The 20528-nt window shown below is 39.5% G+C and overlaps 1 protein-coding gene across 1 annotated transcript in view; it reads right to left on the bottom strand.

Moving 5' to 3' along the window:
- slc35f1 (solute carrier family 35 member F1) overlaps nucleotides 1-20528 on the bottom strand; it is a 295120-nt gene that overhangs the window by 174843 nt on the left and 99749 nt on the right. Inside the window, exon 2 of the mRNA XM_043684483.1 lies at nucleotides 11605-11780. Within this exon, the coding sequence (XP_043540418.1) occupies nucleotides 11605-11780 (176 nt within the window). The remainder of the gene's footprint in view (nucleotides 1-11604; nucleotides 11781-20528) is intronic.

Here is a 20528-nt window from a genome sequence, read left to right on the forward strand (position 1 = left end):
TATATGGACTTTAGCAAGGCATTTGATAAGGTTGCCCATGGTAGGCTCATTCAGAAGGTCAGGAGGAATGGGATTCAGGGGAACTTGGCTGTCTGGATACAGAATTGGCTGGCCAACAGAAGACAGCGAGTGGTAGTAGAAGGAAAATATTCTGCCTGGAAGTTTGTGGTGAGTGGTGTTCCACAGGGCTCTGTCCTTGGGCCTCTATTGTTTGTAATTTTTATTAATGACTTGGATGAGGGGATTGAAGGATGGGTCAGCAAGTTTGCAGACGACACAAAGGTTGGAGGTATAGAGGGCTGTTGTAGGCTGCAGCGGGACATTGACAGGATGCAGAGATGGGCTGAGAGGTGGCAGATGGGGTTCAACCTGGATAAATGCGAGGTGATGCGTTTTGGAAGGTCGAATTTGAAAGCTGAGTACATGATTAAGGATAGGATTCTTGGCAGTGTGGAGTAACAGAGGGATCTTGGTGTGCAGGTACATAGATCCCTTAAAATGGCCATCCAAGTGGACAGGGTTGTTAAGAAAGCATTTGGTGTTTTGGCTTTCATTAACAGGGGGATTGAGTTTAAGAGCCATGAGATCTTGATGGAGCTCTATAATAGTTTGGTTAGACCGCACTTGGAATACTGCGTCCAGTTCTGGTCGCCCTATTATAAGAAAGATGTGGATGCTTTGGAGCGGGTTCAGAGGAGGTTTACCAGGATGCTGCCTGGACTGGGGGGCTTATCTTATGAAGAGAGGTTGACTGAGCTCGGACTTTTTAAATTGGAAGAAAGGAGGAGGAGAGGGGACCTAATTGAGGTATACAAGATAATGAGAGGCATAGATAGAGTCGATAGCCAGAGACTATTTCCCAGGGCAGAAATGACTAACACGAGGGGTCATAGTTTTAAGCTAGTTGGAGGAAAGTATAGAGGGAATGTCAGAGACGGGTTCTTTACACAGAGTTGTGAGAGCATGGAATGCATTGCCAGTAGCAGTTGTGGAAGCAAGGTCATTGGGGACTTTTAAGAGACTGCTGGACATGCATATGGTCACAGAAATTTGAGGGTGCATACATGAGGATCAATGGTCGGCACAACATCGTGGGCTGAAGGGCCTGTTCTGTGCTATACCGTTCTATGTTCTATGTTCTAACTAGGAAAGAGTTTTTTTTGCTGAGGGAGATGAAGAGTTAGCTGCGAAATTAGCAAGATAGTATGCCATGAATTACCACATGAACAACATACAAATTGGCATGACGGAAATAAGACTGAAGAAATGAATATGTGTTCAAATGATATGGTGGAGCCAGTGTTGGCCTGGATTGGACAAAGTTAAAAATCACACAACACCAGGTTGTGGTCCAACAGGTTTATTTGGAAGCACTAGCTTTTGGAGCGCTGGTCCTTCATCAGGTGGTTGTGGAGGTTAAGATCATAAGACACAGAATTTATAGCAAAAGATTACGGTGTCATGAAACTGAAATGATATATTGAATAAACCTGGATTGTTAAGTCTTTCATCTATTAGAAAGGGTCGCAAATTTTCGTTCATTAATATGATAATCGCAGAACTTCTTTTAAGTCACTTTCTCGAGGTAACTTAAAATTTTATAACAAAAAGTGACAGCTCAGCTCAGACAATGCATTAAAGGTGTGAGGTCAGAATCTGTCTGTATCCCAATCCTGAGTCAGACTGGTTCTATTTCCAAAGTGGATTTCAGTAGGAAAGTGGAAACGAAATCATATTCCAGTATTAGCCTGGGTGAGGAGTTCATAGAACATTTTTCAGATAGTTTCTCAGAACATGCGACATTCTTTAAGACCATAAGATACAGGAATGGAATGGCTGCTCTGCTATTCGATCATGATTGATATGTTGGAGAGTGGAAGATGGCTCAGAGTTTGGTTGGAAATTGTTTCAGGAATAAGTGAAACAATTGCCTGGCATCTATCTGCATTTTGATCAGTTGCCCATCTAGTTTAGGCACAATCCAAAATCTATGTGTTCCATCATGATGTTCAATTTAAATTCTTCATTGGAGATGTCTGATTCACTTGCAGCAGCCACATCTTCCTCGTGGCCAACAGCATGGACATTCTTCATTGGGCTTAGTTGATTTTGTCTTTGGTAGGACTCCTGCAAACTGACACTACAATGTCCAACTCAGTTTTAAGATTTAGATTTCTCTCAGTTAGTAGCTTTCATTAAATGGCCTAATTTCACAGGCTGCATAATAGTCTGTTTCTTAAGATGTCATCTAAAACATTGTTAAACTCACAGCATTCTATGAGGTGCTTAAAAGTCATGATGAATTCAATCACTAATTCTCCTTCCAGTTAATACCTCTTGTGAAATCTGAAACTCTCTATGTTTGTACAGGTTTTGGTACATAATGGTCTTCAAAAATATCAATTGAGTCCTGGCATATTTTGTCACCAGGTTGTCCAGCTGGAGAAGTCTTCTAAATAAATTAATAGGTGTAAACAGGGTGATCTAGTCAGGAGTACTGAGACATGGTAGCAGGGTGACCAGGGATGGGAACTGAATATCCAGGAGCATTCAGTAATTTAGGAAAGTCAAAAATCACATGACACCAGGTTATAGTCCAACAGGTTTATTTGAAAACACTAGCTTTCAGAGCTTTCAGGTGTTAGTGAGAGAGGAAGACCTTAGACACAGAATTCATAAGGTAAAGATTAAAGGGTCATACAACTCATGCGAACGAATTGAACACACATAAGATAGCTCTTAACTCTTTAATCAATTTGAACAGAGGTGCAGGTTTCAATTGATTAATATGTAAATCACAGAATTTCTTTCAAGTCACTGCCCGAGACAACTTAAGGTGTTATCAATGTAAAGGTGGTAACACCTTCGGTCAGACAATGTATTTTAGGTGTGAGGTCTTGTTTGGAATTTGTCTGTGTCTTTTATTTCCAAAGTAAGAGTTTATCAAATACAACATTGACTGACTGTCTACAAATATTGTGCTTTTTGAACAAAACAGAATGTATCTGCAAACACAAATCTACAAATTCACCCCACAGATTTATATATATATATATAAGTGTGTGTGTGTGTATGTGTATGTGAGACTGAGTGAGAGAGAGTTAATGTGTGTGAGGGAGTTTATGCACCTCAGAGAGAGTGCGTTGTTTGAAAGAAATTCTGGGATTTGCATATCAATCAATCGAAACCTGCACCTCCATTTTAACTGATTAAAGACTTTAGAGCGATCTTATGTGTGTTTAATTTGTTCACATGAATTTTATGACCCTTCGATCTTTTCCTTATAAATTCTGTGTCTAAGGTCTTTCTCTCTCACTAACACCTAATAGAGGAGCAGCGCTTTGAAAGCTAGTGTTTTCAAATAAACCCATTGGACTATAACCCAGTGTCATGTGATTTTTGACCTTGTCAAACCCTGTCCAACACCAGCACCTCCACATCATAATTTAGGAAGGACAGACAAAAAGGAAAACACAGAGTTGCATGACATGCTGAAGAGGAAATTAATGCAGAAGCGAGAAAGGATATTGGTGTTGACTATGTGCAATCTGTATGGGTACAGCTGAGAAACACCAAGGGACAAAAAACATCACTAGGTGTTATATATAAACTGTAGGGGTGATGTTGGGAATGGCATTAAACAGGCAATTGGAGACACATGCAATAAAGGAGAATCTGCACTTAATGGGAAACTTTACTCAGCATCTAGATTGGGCAAATCAAATTAGTCAGAATACCATAGAAGAGGAAATCCTGAGTGTGTACGTTGAGGAACCAAGTAGAGAACGGGCCATCCCAAACTGGGTATTGTGTTGTGGAGTTTGCACATTCTCCCTGTGTCTGTGTGGGTTTCCTCCATGTGCTCCGGTTTCCTCCCACAGTCCAAAGATGTGCAGGTCAGGTGAATTGGCCATGCTAAATTGCCCATAGTGTTAGGTGCATTAGTCAAAGGGAAATGGGTCTGGGTGGGTTACTCTTCAGAAGGTCGGTGTGAATTTGTTGGGCCGAAGGGCCTATTTCCACATTGTAGAGAATCTAATCTAATGTGAAAGGATTAATTGACAACCTAGTTGTACAATCCTTGGGGATAAGTAACATTACATGATAGAATTCCTCATCAAGGTGGAGAGTGACATAGTTGACTTGAGACTAGGGATCTGAATCTACATAGAGGATTTTAAGATGATGAGGCACGAGTTGGCTATGATGGTTTGGGGACCTTTAGTGAAAGGGATGACGTTGCAAAGGCAATGATAGAAACTTTAAGAGTGCATGGGTAAACTACAACAATTGTTCACTCCTGCAAACGTTAAATGGGAGAAGTGACTAAACCATGCCTTACAAGGGAAATTGGGATTAGATCCAAAGAAAAGGCATATGAATTGGGCAGAAAAACAATAGACCTGAGGAAGGCAGCAGTTTGGAATTTGACAGAGGAGGACAAAGGAGTTGATTAAGAAAGTTTGAGGGTTAGCTTGCGGGGAACATATAATCTAAGCTCGAAAGTTTCCATAGGTATGTGAAGAGAAAAAGACAGGTGAAAACACGTGTAGGTACCTTAGAGTCAGAAACAGGGGAATTCATAATGGGGAACAATGGCTGATGAACTAAATACAGATTTTGATTCTGTATTCACGAAGGAAGGCCACAAACAACATATCAAAAATGATGGGTTTAGTGACAGGGAGGAACTGAAGAAAATCAGTATTAGAAAGGAAATGGTGTTCGAGAAATTTGATAGGATTGAAGGCCGATAAACCACCAGGACTTGATAATCTACTTCCTACAGTACATCAGAAACTGGCCTTCGGAACAGCGGATGCATTGGTGCTCATCTTCCAACATTCTAGAGGTTTTGAATCAATTCTTACAGATTGGAGAAGGGAGACAAAGAGAAAACCAGGAATTATAGATCAGTCAGCATGACGCTGGTAGTAAGGAAAATGTTGGAGACCGTTATGAAAGAATTATTAGTTGAGCATTTGAAAAGCCTTGGTAAGATTGAATAGAGTCAGCATGGACTTATGAAAGGAAAATGATACTTGAAAATCTACAGGAATTCTTCAGGGATACAAGAAGTAGAAGTGATCTCAAGAACCAGTTTATTTCAACGTTTGGAAGGCTTTTGACAAGATCCAACATAAGAGAAGAGTGTGTAAAATTAAAGTGCATGTCATTAGGGATAGTGTATTGAGATGGATAGAAAACTAGTTGGCAAACAGGAAATGAGTAGGAATAAAAGGTCTTTTTCCAAATGGCAGGCAGTGACCAATGCAGTACTGATAGGATCAGTGCTAGGACCTAGCTATTCACAATATATATTAATGATTTAGCTGAGGGAACTAAATATTACATCTCCAGATGTTACAAAGTTGGGTGAAAAGGTGAACTGTGAGGATGATGCAAAGATGCTTTAGTGCAATTTGGACAAACTTAGTGAGTGGACAAATGCATGGCAGATACAGTATCATGTAAATGGATAAATGTGAGGTTATACACTTTAGTAACAAAATTAGGGAAGTGGATTATTATCTGAATGGCTATAAATTGAGAGAGGGAAATGTGCAATGAAACCTGGGTGTCTTCATGCACCAGCCACTGAAAGTAAGCATGTAGGTGCAGCAGATAGTAAAGAAGGTAAATGGTATTCATAGAAGAGAATCATCATAGAATCCCTACAGTGTGGAAACAGGCTCTGCAGCCCAACAAGTCCACGCTGACCCTCTGAAGTGTAACCCACTCTGACCCATTTCCCTACTCTATTAATCACCCAACCTGCACATTTTTGGATTGGATTGTGGAGCATTTGTTAGGGTGAATAGCTAAGATAGGAGAGTCCAAAACTAGAGGGCATAGGTTTAAGTTGAGAGGGAAAAGATTGACAAGTGACCTGAAGGCTAACTTGATCACACAGGAAATTTGGCATGTCGGTAAGGACTCTCATCAACTTCTACAGATGTACAATTGAAAGTACGCTGTCTAGGTGCAAAACGGCATGCTATGGCATCTGCTCTGTCCAAGATCATAGGAAACTACAAAGGGTGATGTGCACAGCCCAGGCCATCATGGGAGCCAACCTTCCATCCATGGACTCCATTTAAGCAACTCGTTGCCACGGAAAGGCTGCCAACACCATCAAAGATGCTTCCCTCCCCCAGTAATGATCTCCTCCAATCTCTTCCATCAGAGAGAAGATACAGAAGCCTGAACACACACACCAGCACATTCTGGGATAATTTCTTCCCAGCCATTATTAGACTATTGAATAGACTCTCTGGCCTCAAATAATGCGGATTTTGCTACTGTTGATTTCTCTTGTACACCTTGCGCAATGTTACCTGTATGCCTCTGCCTATATCTTTTGTTCTGTACACCCTTGCTTACTATGATCTACCCATACTGCTCGTAAACAAAGCTTTTCACTGACAACAAATAAATCAATCAATCAGAGGGTGGTATGTGCATGGAACAAGCCTGCCAGGCAAAGTGGTGGAGGTTGGTACAATTACAACATTTGATGGGTACATGAATAGGAAGAGTTTATAGGGATATGGTCCAAATGATTTAATACCTGGTTGGCATGGATGAGTTGGACTGAAGGGTCTGTTTCCATGCTTTACATCTCTACAACTCTATGTCTCTAACCTTACAATCTGCCATTAGAGTGTATTGGAAGAATTTACAAGTTCATATTCAACCAGTTTGTCTACATTGTGAATGCATTTTTCTTGATCATCAAGTCCCAGTTCGGAACTTTGGATTCAAGTGTCTGACTTAAATATCCACTATATCATAAGGCCTACAGCAATATTCTTAACAATGTTTAAGATTTTATGTTCTAACATATAATGTACATGACATATACACAGGACAATACTACAATTGATTTTTTAAAAACAAAACTTCTCTGTAAGGGTGCTGAAGTTATTTGATTTTTCGGTGATAAATCTCATGGAATTTTATCTGTACTAAATCTCACAGTTGGTATGCACTATACCACTTGAATATGCTCATGATATTATCACTATCATACCAAGTGACTTGAGGGTATGAAAATCTCAGACTCCAACTTAACGAGAGCCATTCGAAGCATGACAAGCTGATGGAAGGGCTACTGTCTGTAATCAATTGTTTAATATTAGATGAGACATGCAAGTGCCTGTGACTCTAATATATGTGTATAACAGGTGCTGTATTAAATGCTTATTAAAATTTCCAAGACCACTTTATCCACACCTAGTTCTTATGTTGTAAAATCTAACATAAGATTGCCATATCATGTATTACAAATACTGTTCTGGAGGCAAAGCCTATGCAATGGTGACAGATCATGGGTACAGTGCAGTTTTTTTTAAAAGGGTGAAAGCTGTCAGAGTCAGATATTTGCCAATCTCATTAAACATTGGCTTAACACCAGCCTTGCTTTTCAAAAGGATTGGCAAAATAACAGCACCTATTTTTGAGAATAGAAATCTGTCAAATTCAACAGCCTGAAAGCTAAGTCAGTGACTTTCTGCTTAAAATATAAGTTCTGTTTAGCCAGAAATCCTGTCTCTCCTTTAAAAATAAATGAATTATCAGTCTGCTTTCTAGTTTAAAAGTAAATACAGAGCTCTTCTGAATGAAATGGAGCTTTTGAAACACTCAAATGCAGTTTTCTAAACTAATTAGTAATTGGTTCTATCACTTTGTCTGTCCAAATCAGAGGAAAACCTTGATGACATCACCACTCCTTATTGGGTGTAAATGCCACCTAGTGGCAGACATATACTGGTGCAGACTCTATCTCTTAAAGTAAAAGTACTTAAAGACATTAAAGAAGCAGCAACAGTGAAAAATAGTGTCCATTGTATGGTGGCAGATCAAAAGCCAATCAGTCTATTATACAAATGCTAACCTTCTGTGATAGTTATCTACTTGCTCCTATTCTACAGGTTTTATCAATTTTCCACTGTCTAAAATTAGCCACTTCACCTGGATTCTATGGCCAACATCTTATTTGGTAGGGTATTTCAAATCCTAATAATGTTTTGTTTTAAAAATGATCTCCCAATCTCTCTCTTTGGTGATGAGTTCCAACTTAAGTTTTAGTTACCATTTCACTGTTAAGTGAAATAGCTTCTTCCTGATTGACCTTATCAAAATCTTCTGTAGTTTTGAACATCATTATTAGAACCTTGATAGAACTAAAGAAAAACATAAATTAAGTCCAAAAATTTGAGGCTCTTCTCATAACTAAAGCATTCATCATTACTATCACACTATTGAAATACAATTTAAAATTTAAACAGTGGAACTCCAATGGTACTTTTCTGTTTGCATCATTGGTTCCACTGCGTTCCATTTTCACATAATTTTCCAAAAAAAATTTGTAAAAGAGGGTGGTTCATTGCACATATATAGGGCTACTAAGAATCATCAACTGTTACAAAAAGTAGAGAAAATGGTATTAATGCTGAGTAAGAATGTTAATTGACAGCACAACAACAATTTAAATGATATCCGAATTCCCAACTCACCATCAGAAAAATGCATTGTACCTTAAATCAACAAGAGTGTGGACCATTATAGGAAGTCATAAAATCTCACCCTTTGCAGGAGTCAGCATATCATGTTCTGAGACTTAAATATAGGTTTTGGGAGGCAACTTTAATAGTCAATGAGAAGTTACACTGAATTTTTATTGTTTAACTTCTCCTAAGTAACTATTAACAGAAGCATTTCCAGACCCAGTGGAAATACCCTCCAGAATTATCAATTTCTCAAGCAATTCACAGAATCATAGAATGCTTATATAGTGCAGAAGTCCATGCGGCCCATTGAGTCTGCATGCACCCTCTGAAGAGCATCCCACCTGGATCCAGCCTTCCATCTATCCCTAAAACCCCACATTTCCCAGGGCTAATCCACCTAGACTGCAATGGATACGCAGTCTAGGTGGATTAATTACAATATGTGGTAATTTAGCATGGCCAATCCACTTAACCTGCACACCTTTGGATTGTAGGAGGAAATGGGAGCACTCAGTAGAAACACATGCAGGCACGGGGAGAACATGCAAACTCCACACAGTCACTTGAGGCTAGAATCAAATCCGAGTCCCTAACATTGTGAGGCAGCAGCGCAAACCACTGAGCCACTGTGCTGTCATAGTGCCTGCAGGATCTAGGATTTCACAGAGTCCCAATAAGTAACTCCACTCTGCACTGCTCCAAGGATTGACTTCAGGGTCATCAGAATATCTGGGCCTGTATTCCAGGTTTCGACCTCAATATTGATATCTCAGCCTGCCATCGTCTTCCCAACCTTGGGCCAATACTAGCATATTTTCCACCCTTGCTGAACCATAACCACAGATGATCTAGCTGTACAATGCTATTATTATAAACATTTTAACTTCACTCTCCATTATGCCTGTAACCATGCATGACCTTCCACCCAGATCTTCCAGTCTCATATGTCTCATGAAGAAGAATTTGACACATAAGTGGTTATGTCATAAACAATAGAAGTTAATTGAATCAGCAAAACAAATTATTTATTTTAAAGTAAGTATAGCTGTAATTGTAGTTAATGAATGCTTTCAGGAATTATTGGGCATTAATAATATGCTACTTGGAGTATTTCTTGCCAACACCTCAGCATAAAGCATGTTTGTTTTTTTGATATTTCCTATGAAGCTGTGAGAAATTGTTCTTCAATAGATTGTTCTGCAGGGGTAATTTACTGACTTTGTGTTGTTGGCAGGACAATCTCCTGTTGAGTGTGCATATTGGATATTCTCACACATGCTGCACGCTATTTTCAAACTGTACTGGAAAATGGTGCAAAATACATGCTGAATTTTTGATATGTGCTCTCACTTAGAGAGACTCCCTGCTGAAAGTGCAAAGTCAGCAAAGTGACCCTTACTTATTAGAATTCTGGTTTTACATTCTGTCATTCATGGGATTACTAATGAACTACCCTTTTTCCATCACTGCGAACATTTGTATTTTCAAATTACTTGTTCTGTCAAATTAATCTGGATTAGTGCCCTACCATTTTTTATTTCATATTTTATTGACTAAATTAATTTACGTGTATATGGCTAAAATAACAAAGCAATTGTTACAATTTCTTTGATCTAAATATTGCAATCATTTGAAAGAAACACAAGGTTCATCTGTGTGGAAGAACTTTTTCTAATCAGAGCATAAATCCTGTTATTTTTCCATAGGATGTGGTAGAACAATGGCCTAAACTAAATCAATGGAGAATTTGGGTTGAAAAATACAATTAATTCTAATCATGGAAAAAAATTTCAGTCATTAGCACTCTCATGAGCAACTTTTATTTTAACTGGATAAATGTAAAATAATAGAATTAACAAGTAAGTGGCAACCTTGATGCCACTGTCTCTCCGTGAAGATAATGCTCTGGAGCTAGATAACATTAACTGGGCCACCCAGCATCAACCTATGCTCCAGAAAAATAATCAAGGCAGACCAATCCTACAAAGTCCGACTCAATGACATTTAGAGTCTTGTACCAAAATTGGGAGAACAATCTAATTAAATCATGATCAAAGTCAATGATCCAAGTACTGCTATCAGCTTTCCTGACCGAGTCCTATCCTATAAGTAGGACAGACCCAGTTCGCAGGTGGCAGTGCAGTCATATATACCTGTGAGAAAGCATTGGCAATAGTGATCACCACACAGAAGGCTTTTAGAATCAAGATCCCAACCTTACACTGACAAGAGCAGCGATTGTCTTTTGTGAGGAGCCCATTAACAATGGCCTGGGTTCTGGTGGGCCAGCTGTACCCAGGGTTAGAGATGGGAGATAGGTGGGTTGTGTCCCGCATGGGGGATGAGCTGCTGTGCCAGGAGCGGGAGATGGGGCTGGGCCGCCTCTGTCCAGAGTGGGGAGATTGGGGATGGGCCGGCTATACCCGGGGATGGTCGAACTGCCCCTGTCTAAGTCACTTTTGCTCACAACAGATATTTGCCAACCAACCTGTTCAGGAATTTTCTGACACACCTCAGAACAGGGTTGGACTTGAACCAGGGCCTCTTGGCGTCACTACCATTGCACTATGACAGCCATTTACGTCACTTACTTTACCAATAAGTTAAAAACAAAGTCAGATGTCAACAATTATAAGCTGCTTGACCTCCATATTACAACGACAGAGTCAGTAATGACTGATGACGTGAAGCAGCAGTTGTTTTCTGAAGAGTAGTCTGACAAAGGGATGGGGTGTTGCTGCTGAGATTGAGCATGGACACCCAGGTATTGTCCATGTTTTCTTCACAGACAGAAATTCATGAATATACTAAACAAAGTATCCACTGAATTAACCCCAAACATGTCTGCCTTAAATAGCATTGACCAGAGCTTTATCAATAAAGATAGACCATTAAGAATGATTATTTGATCAGCACTGGCTAATTACCAGATCACACCAATCTCAAAATTACTGGATTAAACATGATGCACATCAACCTTTTAATTTATGCCTGAAATATGAAACAAATAGCAATGACATTTATGATTCATTTTTCTTTATATCGATTACAATTACAAGTAGAAGATCGTGCAAAGTTAAGTGTTACTTACCTTGCCGTACGGCCAATGTGGTTGTGTAAACCAGGAACAGGAGGATGTAGTTAAGAAAGCTCTGAAATACTGGAGTGTTGGCATGGAAGTCCTCCACCAAGTACTTGCTAGTCAGGCCTATACCACAGATCAACAATGACAGCACCTGGCCCAGTGCCAACGACAGCAGCAGCTCTCTAAAGGAACAAGTGATCTGCATATTAGGGCAAAATCAACGACCAGAAGACAAATTCTTTCACTGACTGGCAACACAATTCGCGCCTCAAGGGAGCCATATCACAATTAGGATGGAGATAAAACCAAAAGATTTACAACCTTATTGAAACATCTAACTGCTCAATAACTGATTTTATTTTTACCAAGTTCAGAATTTTCAGCCAGCATGTCCAAAACTCAGAACAGGCAATTGTCAGCATGACTGCTTTCACAGCTCAAAGCCGATGGGTAGAACTGCAGTGTAAATTCAAAGAAGCTGTGTTTTCTGTGAAATGACTTGTCACATCATCATTCTCAATGTAACCAGTGAAAGGAAAGTTCTTGACCTGTGGTGACAACTTCATTCACACTTAATACTCGAAGAGAGGGGTCTCATAAATTAAAACTTTCAAGAAAACCAAAGTTTATAATCTTCCAAAAACAAAAGCTTGTTTTAATGGCATGGTGCTCTGTATCATTTCCTATGATGTGGCTTTGAGCTTTAGATTTTAAAACTTTCTGCACATTCTTTACACTCCTATATCACTGGAGTTACCATAATATATGTTTTGGGGATTTGCATTGTAATCCATAAGAAAAACTCATAATATCAAAATAATGTTTAAAATATACCTTTTCCCAAATGGCAAAGCTTTCTCTATTTAGGGGTCAAAAACACATCAGTATTCTTCTCCTGACCCCACTTTAACATCAGAACGCAAGGAATTGTCATTGTTCGCTAATTCTGAGTTTAGAAAATGATGTATCTTCTAAGAGTTGTTCAATGCTTATCCTTCAAGAATAGATTGAAAGTTAACTGTGAGGTGCAGAATATTCATTTTTTTATAAATTAATTAGTTTCACATATTTTAACAGTGCAAAGTGCTTGTTCATTTTTTTTTGGATCTTTTTTCCTTAGTTTGGTTTAGAGAATGGCAAGGCAAATTCAGGTTCTTTTCAAATGTTTCAAAAGAAACTATTAGACTTTAGATTTAATCAGCAAAACCTCAGGAAGAAACAGTATGGAATATTTCAATTTAAAGTGATTTTGAAGTAAACAACAAATAGTAAAATTTCTTTTCAGAAGCAGAAACAATCCTTCAGGTGAAAAGGTCCTACCTTAACTTTTTTTTAAAACAGTTCATATGGATGTTAAAGATTCTATGTGTTTAATCAAAGAAGACCAGGGGGTTATCCTGGTACTGTGGTCAACATTCTTCACTCAACCAACAATAACATGCAATAATTCCCTAGTCGTCCCTCTCATTGTGTTTTGTGGATCATTGCTGTCCCAAATGGCAGCTACAGGACTCTAAATAACACCACTTCAGTACAAGGCAATTCTTAATACATAAGCTCTTTGAAATGTTTCTGAAAGATGTGATTAGGCACTGTATATATACAGGTCTTCCAATGCACATGGAATTGCTTTGGATCAGTAGCTGCACCCTCATGTTCTCCAGTTTCCCAGTTAAGTTCTGTGCAGCCTTCAGTATTGAACAAAGGTGCACCACATGTTACTGCTGCAGACTGAAGAGAAAATAAAGTGCTCCCTGTGCCATTTAGAGAAAGTGGCTACATGTGTTTAATGAGAACAGACAGACTAACAGTTTTTTTTTTAAAGCTTAGCTCTTTCATGTTTCGCAAGTTCTCTCATCACAGGCAGAAACAAAATACAAGACCATCACGTCAATATAATGCAGGCATAACTTTCGATCGCTATTTGACTGTCAGAACTGAAATACATGAAGGTGTGTTTCTGCAGATGCTCCAAGTGACAATGAAGTGCTTTGATTTAAAATATTTTTGATTTACTGTTTTATGTGCATGTGTGTCCTGCCTAGCATTATGTGATTAAATTTACCTTTTAACTTTTAAAATATTTTTCACCTCTTCTGTTGTTGCTCCCCTTTGCTTTTTAACCACCTATTACTAGGCTGATTCATTGGACATAGAGGCAAATTTATCAAGAATGGTTAAACAGGTTAGGCCTTTATTCATTAGAATTTAAAAGAATGAAAGGTGTGCTCAGAAAACATACAAGATTCTGACAGGGCATGACAGGATAGATGTTGTGAAGATTCTCCACTAGCGGGGGAATCTTGAACTAGGGAGTATGTTTACAGAACAAGGGGAACACTCATTAAAAACTGAGATGCGAAGGAATTTCTTCTCCCAGAGGGGTAGTAAATGTCTGGAATTCTCTACCATAGAGTATGGAGGCTTGATCACTGAAAGTATTTAAAAAGGATATAGATAAACCTTTGAAATATCAGAGCTGATGACTATGATGACCAGACACGAAACAGGACTTGGGCAAATCAACTATGATCGTGATGAAAGGTGGGGCAAGTTTGAGGGGCTAAATGGCCTACATTTTCTATTTAGAGTCGTAGAGTTGTACAGTACAGAAACTTTGGTCACAACTCATCCTTGCTGACCAGATATCCTAGTCCCAATAGCCAGCATTTGACCCATATCCTTCTAAAGATGTGTTGAGTTCTGCAGGCCCATGATACAGCAATGATACCTAACTATGCAATTCTCAAAGTGTGTTACACCCAACTTCAATCTCACAGGCTTTAGAAACCAAGCATACACAATCTGTTGCAATCAATATCTCTTTCAACAGTTTAGAACATAAGAAATACTTTAAACTTGAAATGATTCAGAAAAGATTTACAAGGATGTTGCCGGGTTTGGAGAGTTTACTTTACAGAGAGAGGATGAATAGGCTGGGGCTGCTCAGATGTTTCCTACTCAGATGCCTTTTAAATGCTGTGATTGTACCAGCCTCCACCACTTCCACTGGCAGCTCATTCCATACACGCACCACCCTCTGCACGAAAAAGTTGCCCCTTAGGTTCCTTTTAAACCTTTCCCTTCTCACTTTAAATCTTTGCCTTCTAGTTTTGGATTCCCCTTCGCTGGGGAAAAGACCTTGACAATTCACCCTATCCATACTCCTCGTGATTTTATAAACTTCTATAAGATCATTCCTCAGCCTTCGATGGTCTGGGGCAACAGCCTCAGCCTATTCATCCTCTCTCTGTAATGTCAAAAAGGAAGAGGCAATCAGATTCTAAAGAAGAGGAATTGATATCATCGTTAACGTAAATCATAAAGATCTGACAGACAGAGTGAATTCACTTTAGTATGAGTACTTAAAAGGAGTGTTGTTGGGATTCATGGAATTATATTTTACTGTGTATTTCAAAGTCTTTAAATTTGTGTTATATGTACATTGATTTATTCCATTTTAACTTCAAAACTCTTCTGCACATCACTTTTGCTTTATTGTGAAAACCAAATCTGTAGCACTGTCTGTGCCTCAATAAAAGAAGACCTTGTTAAAGCCTAAAAATAAGTTATCTATCAAGCCAGATTTCAGGGTGGCATTTGATCTATCCAGTAATAACATTAGTTGGTATCAAAATATCTCCACCATTAATGCTTAGATGCAGCAGTGTGTACTGTCTACAAGATTCAATGCAAAATTCACCAAGGTCCCACAATAGCACCTTCCAAACTCATGGCGACTACAATTGACTTAGACAAGGCCAACAAGGACATGGGAACACACCACCTAAAGGCTTCTCTCCGTGCCACTAACGGCCTTGAGTAGGAAATATATTGCTGTTCCTTTGGAGTCATTCAGTCAATAACCTGGAACTCCCTCTCTAAGAGTACTATGGGTGGACCTACACTAAATGGATTGAAATAGTTCAAGAAAGTAGCTCCCAATGACCTTCTCAAAGGCAACACAGAATGGAAAATAATTCCAGTGATGCCCATTTCCCATGAATGAATAAAAAAGACTTCCATTCACTGAATGGCAGTTGATCTATGATCACAAGAAACCATCTTGTGGACATTTGGCTCCCAGACAGCTGCATGATGCATTTGTCCTTTGAGAGTCCATATGCTTCAAAACTTCTGGTCAATGTCCAGATTCTTTCAGGAGTGGCTACTAAAGAATGAGGGTTATTTTCTGAGGAATTGGCTTTTCATAGAATCCCTACAAAATTCCAACTCTCACAAACACTAACCAGTGCATCCATTAGTATAAAAAGAGGCCATTTGGTCCATCAATTCCACACTGATCTTCCTAAGCACATCCCATCCTAACCCCATGATCCCACATCTACCATGGTTAACCCATTTAGGCCTACTCATTCTTGGACACTACAGGACAATGTAGCATGGCAAATCCACCTAATCTGCGCATCTTTAGATTGTGGATAGAAACTAGAGCACCCAGTGGAAACCCATGTAGACATAGGGAGAATATGGAGAGTAACCCAAGGCTGGAATCAAACCCAATCCTTGGCATTGTTGCAGCAGTGCTAATCACTGAGCCACTGTGGCACCCACATGACGCTCATGCTTCTGATGTTCATTAAGCACTCAGATTCAGATGCACTATAGCCAGAACTATCTACAACATGGACCTGCATTAAAGAAGCTCTTGTGCACCCACTGCTGTTATTGGTCAGGTATCGTGTTCCAGTCCAAGTGTCTCATACTGTGGTCAGCTGCTGTGCACTCCACAATATGAACATCCAAAGACGGCAGAAGTTGGAAGAAAGGGAGAACTTGGAATGCTACTCTTCCTCAGAGGGGGTTCTCTAGCCGCTCATTCCATACACGGTCCACCCTCTGTGTGAAAAAGTTGCCCCTTAGGTCTCTTTGATATCTTTCCCACCTCACCCTAAACCTATGCCCTCCAGTTCTGGATTCCCCTAACCCAGGAAAAAGACCTTATCTATTTATCCTATCCATGCCCCTCATGATTTTATAAACTTCTATAAGGTCACATCTCAGCCTCTGACACTCCAGGGAAAACAGCCCCAGCCTATTCAGCCTCTCCCTATCGTTCAAATCCTCTAACCTTGGCACATCCTCGTAAACCTTTTCTAACCCTTTCAAGTTTCACAATATCCTTCTGATAGGAGGGAGATCAGAATTGCACACAATATTCCAAAAGTGGCTTAACCAATGTCCTGTACAGCTGCAATATGACCTCCCAACTCCTATACTCAATGCTCTGACCAATAAAGGAAAGCATACCAAACGCCTTCTTCACTATCCTATCTACCTGACACTCCACTTTCAAGAAACAATGAACCTAAACTCCAGGATCTCTTTGTTCAGCAACAATCCACAGGACCTTGCCACTAAGTATATAAGTCCTGCTCTGATTTGTTTTTCCAAAATGTAGCACTTCACATTTATCTAAAGTAAATTCCATCTGCCACTTCTCAGCCCATTGGTTCATCTGATCAAGATCCCATTGTACCCTGAGGTAACCTTCTTCACTGTTCATCACACCTCCAATTTTGATGTCATCTGCAAACTTACTAACTATACCTTCTATGTTCACATCCAAAACAATACATGAATGAACCAATTAAAATTCTGGATACATTTCACATAGCCCAATGTAAGTTCACTGTAAAGTAAGTGATGTAATATTAGATATATACTAGAAAGTTTGGAAAGGAAATAGGTAATTCCAAACTCCTGGACATACCCGAGAGTCTCACCAAATTAAGCATCAATCACAAAGAGAGCTAAACCCATAACAATATTTCAAACAAACTCTGTTGGTTTCTAGGACTCCTGCTGGATATTCCCACTTGACCCTGGTATGGGTTGATTACTCGATTTACTGTTTGACATTACGGAACAGTGTGTATCATTCAAGTAGTGCCAACCAGCGCGAATGATGTGATCATCTGGGTGCACAAGTTCTGGAGAATTGCCAAATCTAAAAGAATGGTACATTCTCATAAGCTGAATGTAGGACAATTCCTAATTGCTTTCATGGTTACTGTGAACAGCTGAAAAATACAAGATTTTCTGGACTCCTTCCAGTAAAAGTCCAGAGTGTGGTCAGTTGGATTGTGATCCTGACGACATCTGTTCCTAGCTGTCTGAAACAAGACATTAACGATCCCTCAGACTGCACGCTAATGCTGATCACACAAGAAAAACCAACATGTAAAGAAATCGTTCCCTGGTCCAATTCACTCCCTGTCAATTCTGCAGCTCTGTAAATGGTGAGACCTTTGACCTAGAAATCTGTAATCTTTCTCTGGATTTTCCACCTAACCAAGGAACCATCATGGGCAGCAACATCTTGCACTAACACGATTCCTAAGTAAACTGGCTCTGATGCAAATACCTTTGAAGCATATATTTATCCTATCCAGAAACATGCTCACAAGTTGCAATATGTAGATAGTATGACATTCATCTATCCCATACACAACACCACATTCATTAAAAAGTATAATGATGAAAAGACCAAAATAAAAATTAAAAATACAACTTGCTAAGAAAGTGAATTCAAGGCATTTCAAGTTGATTTAGCAGACAGACCTGAGGCTGAAACTTTGGGCCCCGCCAAGGAGATGGAACTGGAACATACTGGTACCAGCTGGTGGATTGGTTTTCTGACCGCATTTCCAGCACTAGGTATTTTTGCTGAGGCACATTTGTAGCTGCCAGGGTTACCTGGTCCCACAAGGTAGGTAACCAATCAGCTTCATTCAGAATTTCGTTAACCACAGTTAAAAGAAGATCAATTGGGATTTTTAGATCAGCTTCAGTTTTCCTATCTGACAGGGTTGGTTAAACCCCTGGGTGAGAGCACCCAGTCACAGGCTAAGTGATGGTGCTGGTGGGGAGAGAAATATGCTTATAGAAATCCTGTAGATTCTCCTTATTGGGAGGTGACTGAAGCCTAAGGTCTTACTGTAGACGGTCTCCCTTCTGCCACAGTGGTACCTGTTTTTCATTTGAAGTTTAACAATGTTGGAGGATGCCCCCACTTTGAACTGCCCTCTCAGTTATATGATGTAAGGTATGTGATTCATTGAGAGGATTTTTGGATTTTGAACCAAGTGGGTTCTCTGTAAGTACGAAAAAATTAATTGTTAACTTGTGTGTATTTCTGTAACCATAATGATTAATTTTAAAACAGACTAGGAGACAGACTCTACCTCAAGAGTAATGGGCTTTTGTTTGCATTATTTGTTGTAAAACACAGCCAGCATAAACAGTTGTGCATTAGACTGCTGGAGAAGGTTCTAGAATGGATTTCTTTTTGCTTGGGGAAAATAACTGTAGCTTGAAGACAGCTGTATTGGTTTCAATTTCACAGAAATCTTGGCTGATGTTGGATGTGTATACGAGTTGCTCCCAAAGAAGGGAGATATGTTCAGGTATAAGTTTCCTCGATGTTCCAGATCAGAAACGTTTGGGTAAAATTCTGAAAGGCCAATTCGAAGCAGAGAAAGTCGAAGCACATTTGCATTAAGACTCATAGAATCAATGCAATTATTATTTGCTTGGGAAAAATACTGCATATTGAAGACAGCCGTATTGGTTTCAGTTTCGGAGAAGTCTTAGCTGATGTTGGAGGCGTATACTGATTGCTCCCAAAGAGGTAAGCTTTTCTAACTGTTAAAATATAAGTTTCCTCAATGTTATGAACCAGAAGCGTTGCATAAAATCCTGAAAGGGTTAACTTAAGCTGAAAATGTCGAAGCTCATTTGTATGAAGACACATAGAATCATTGAGTCATAGAATCATGCACTATAGAAGATGTCCTTTGGCTCACTGAATCTGCACCTACAAAATTGCTCTAAATTTGAGTCCACTTTCCAGCCTTGGATCATAGCCTTGAAAGTTATGACATTTCAAGTGCTCATCCAACTGGTTTCAAAAGGTTGGGAGGTTTCCTGCCTCACCTACCCTCCCAGGCAGTGCATTCCCGACTCTTAGAAAAGACAATCAGATTCACCAGAATTTTTACATTGTGTTATATGCAAATAGTTTGGTTTATTCGATTTTATCTTCATTTCATTTGAATTGAATTGAACTGAACTGAATTTATTATCACGTATACCGAGGCACAGTGAAAAGCTTTGTCTTGCGAGCAATGGCCATGCTAAATTGCCCGTAGTGTTAGGTGAAGGGGTAAATGTAGGGGAATGGGTCTGGGTGGGTTGCTCTTCGGAGGGTCGGTGTGGACTTGGGCCAAAGGGCCTGTTTCCACACTGTTATTAATCTAATCTAATCGAATCAATGCAGGCAGATCACAGAGTTAAGTAGCATAGATATGTAAATAATAGATAAACAGTGGCAAAAACAAAAACACAGGTACAGACAAATGCTAAGAGTTTGTGAGACCATTCAGTATTCTAACAACAGTAGGGTAGAAACTGTTTTGAAACCAGCTGGTGCGTGTATTCAGGCTTCTGTACCTTCTCCCTGATGGTAGAGGTTGTAGAAAAACATTGTCAGGGTGGGATGGATCTTTGAGAATGCTGGCGGCCTCTCCTTGACAATGAGATTTTATAGATGGGAAGTTTGCCTTTGTGATTATCCAGGCTGAGTTCACCGCTCTCTGTAACCATCTCCGATCTTGAATGGTACAGTTGCCATACCAGGTAGTGATACATCCAGACAGAATGTTCTCGATGGCGCACCTATAAAAGTTGGCAAGGGTATTCGCCATCATGCTAAATTTCCTCAGATGCCTGAGGAAGACGTGAGTAACATCCCACCGAAAGTCAATAATGAGTTCCTCGGTTTTGCCGGCATTGAGAGCTAGGTTGTTCTCAGTGCACCATTTTTCCAGGTCTTCCACCTCCTCTCTATAGTCTGTTGCATAATAAACTTCTGTTTTATTGTTAAAATCAAATCTAAAGCATTGTGA

This window comes from Chiloscyllium plagiosum, chromosome 3 (assembly GCF_004010195.1).
Source record: "Chiloscyllium plagiosum isolate BGI_BamShark_2017 chromosome 3, ASM401019v2, whole genome shotgun sequence".
Taxonomy (NCBI): domain Eukaryota; kingdom Metazoa; phylum Chordata; class Chondrichthyes; order Orectolobiformes; family Hemiscylliidae; genus Chiloscyllium; species Chiloscyllium plagiosum.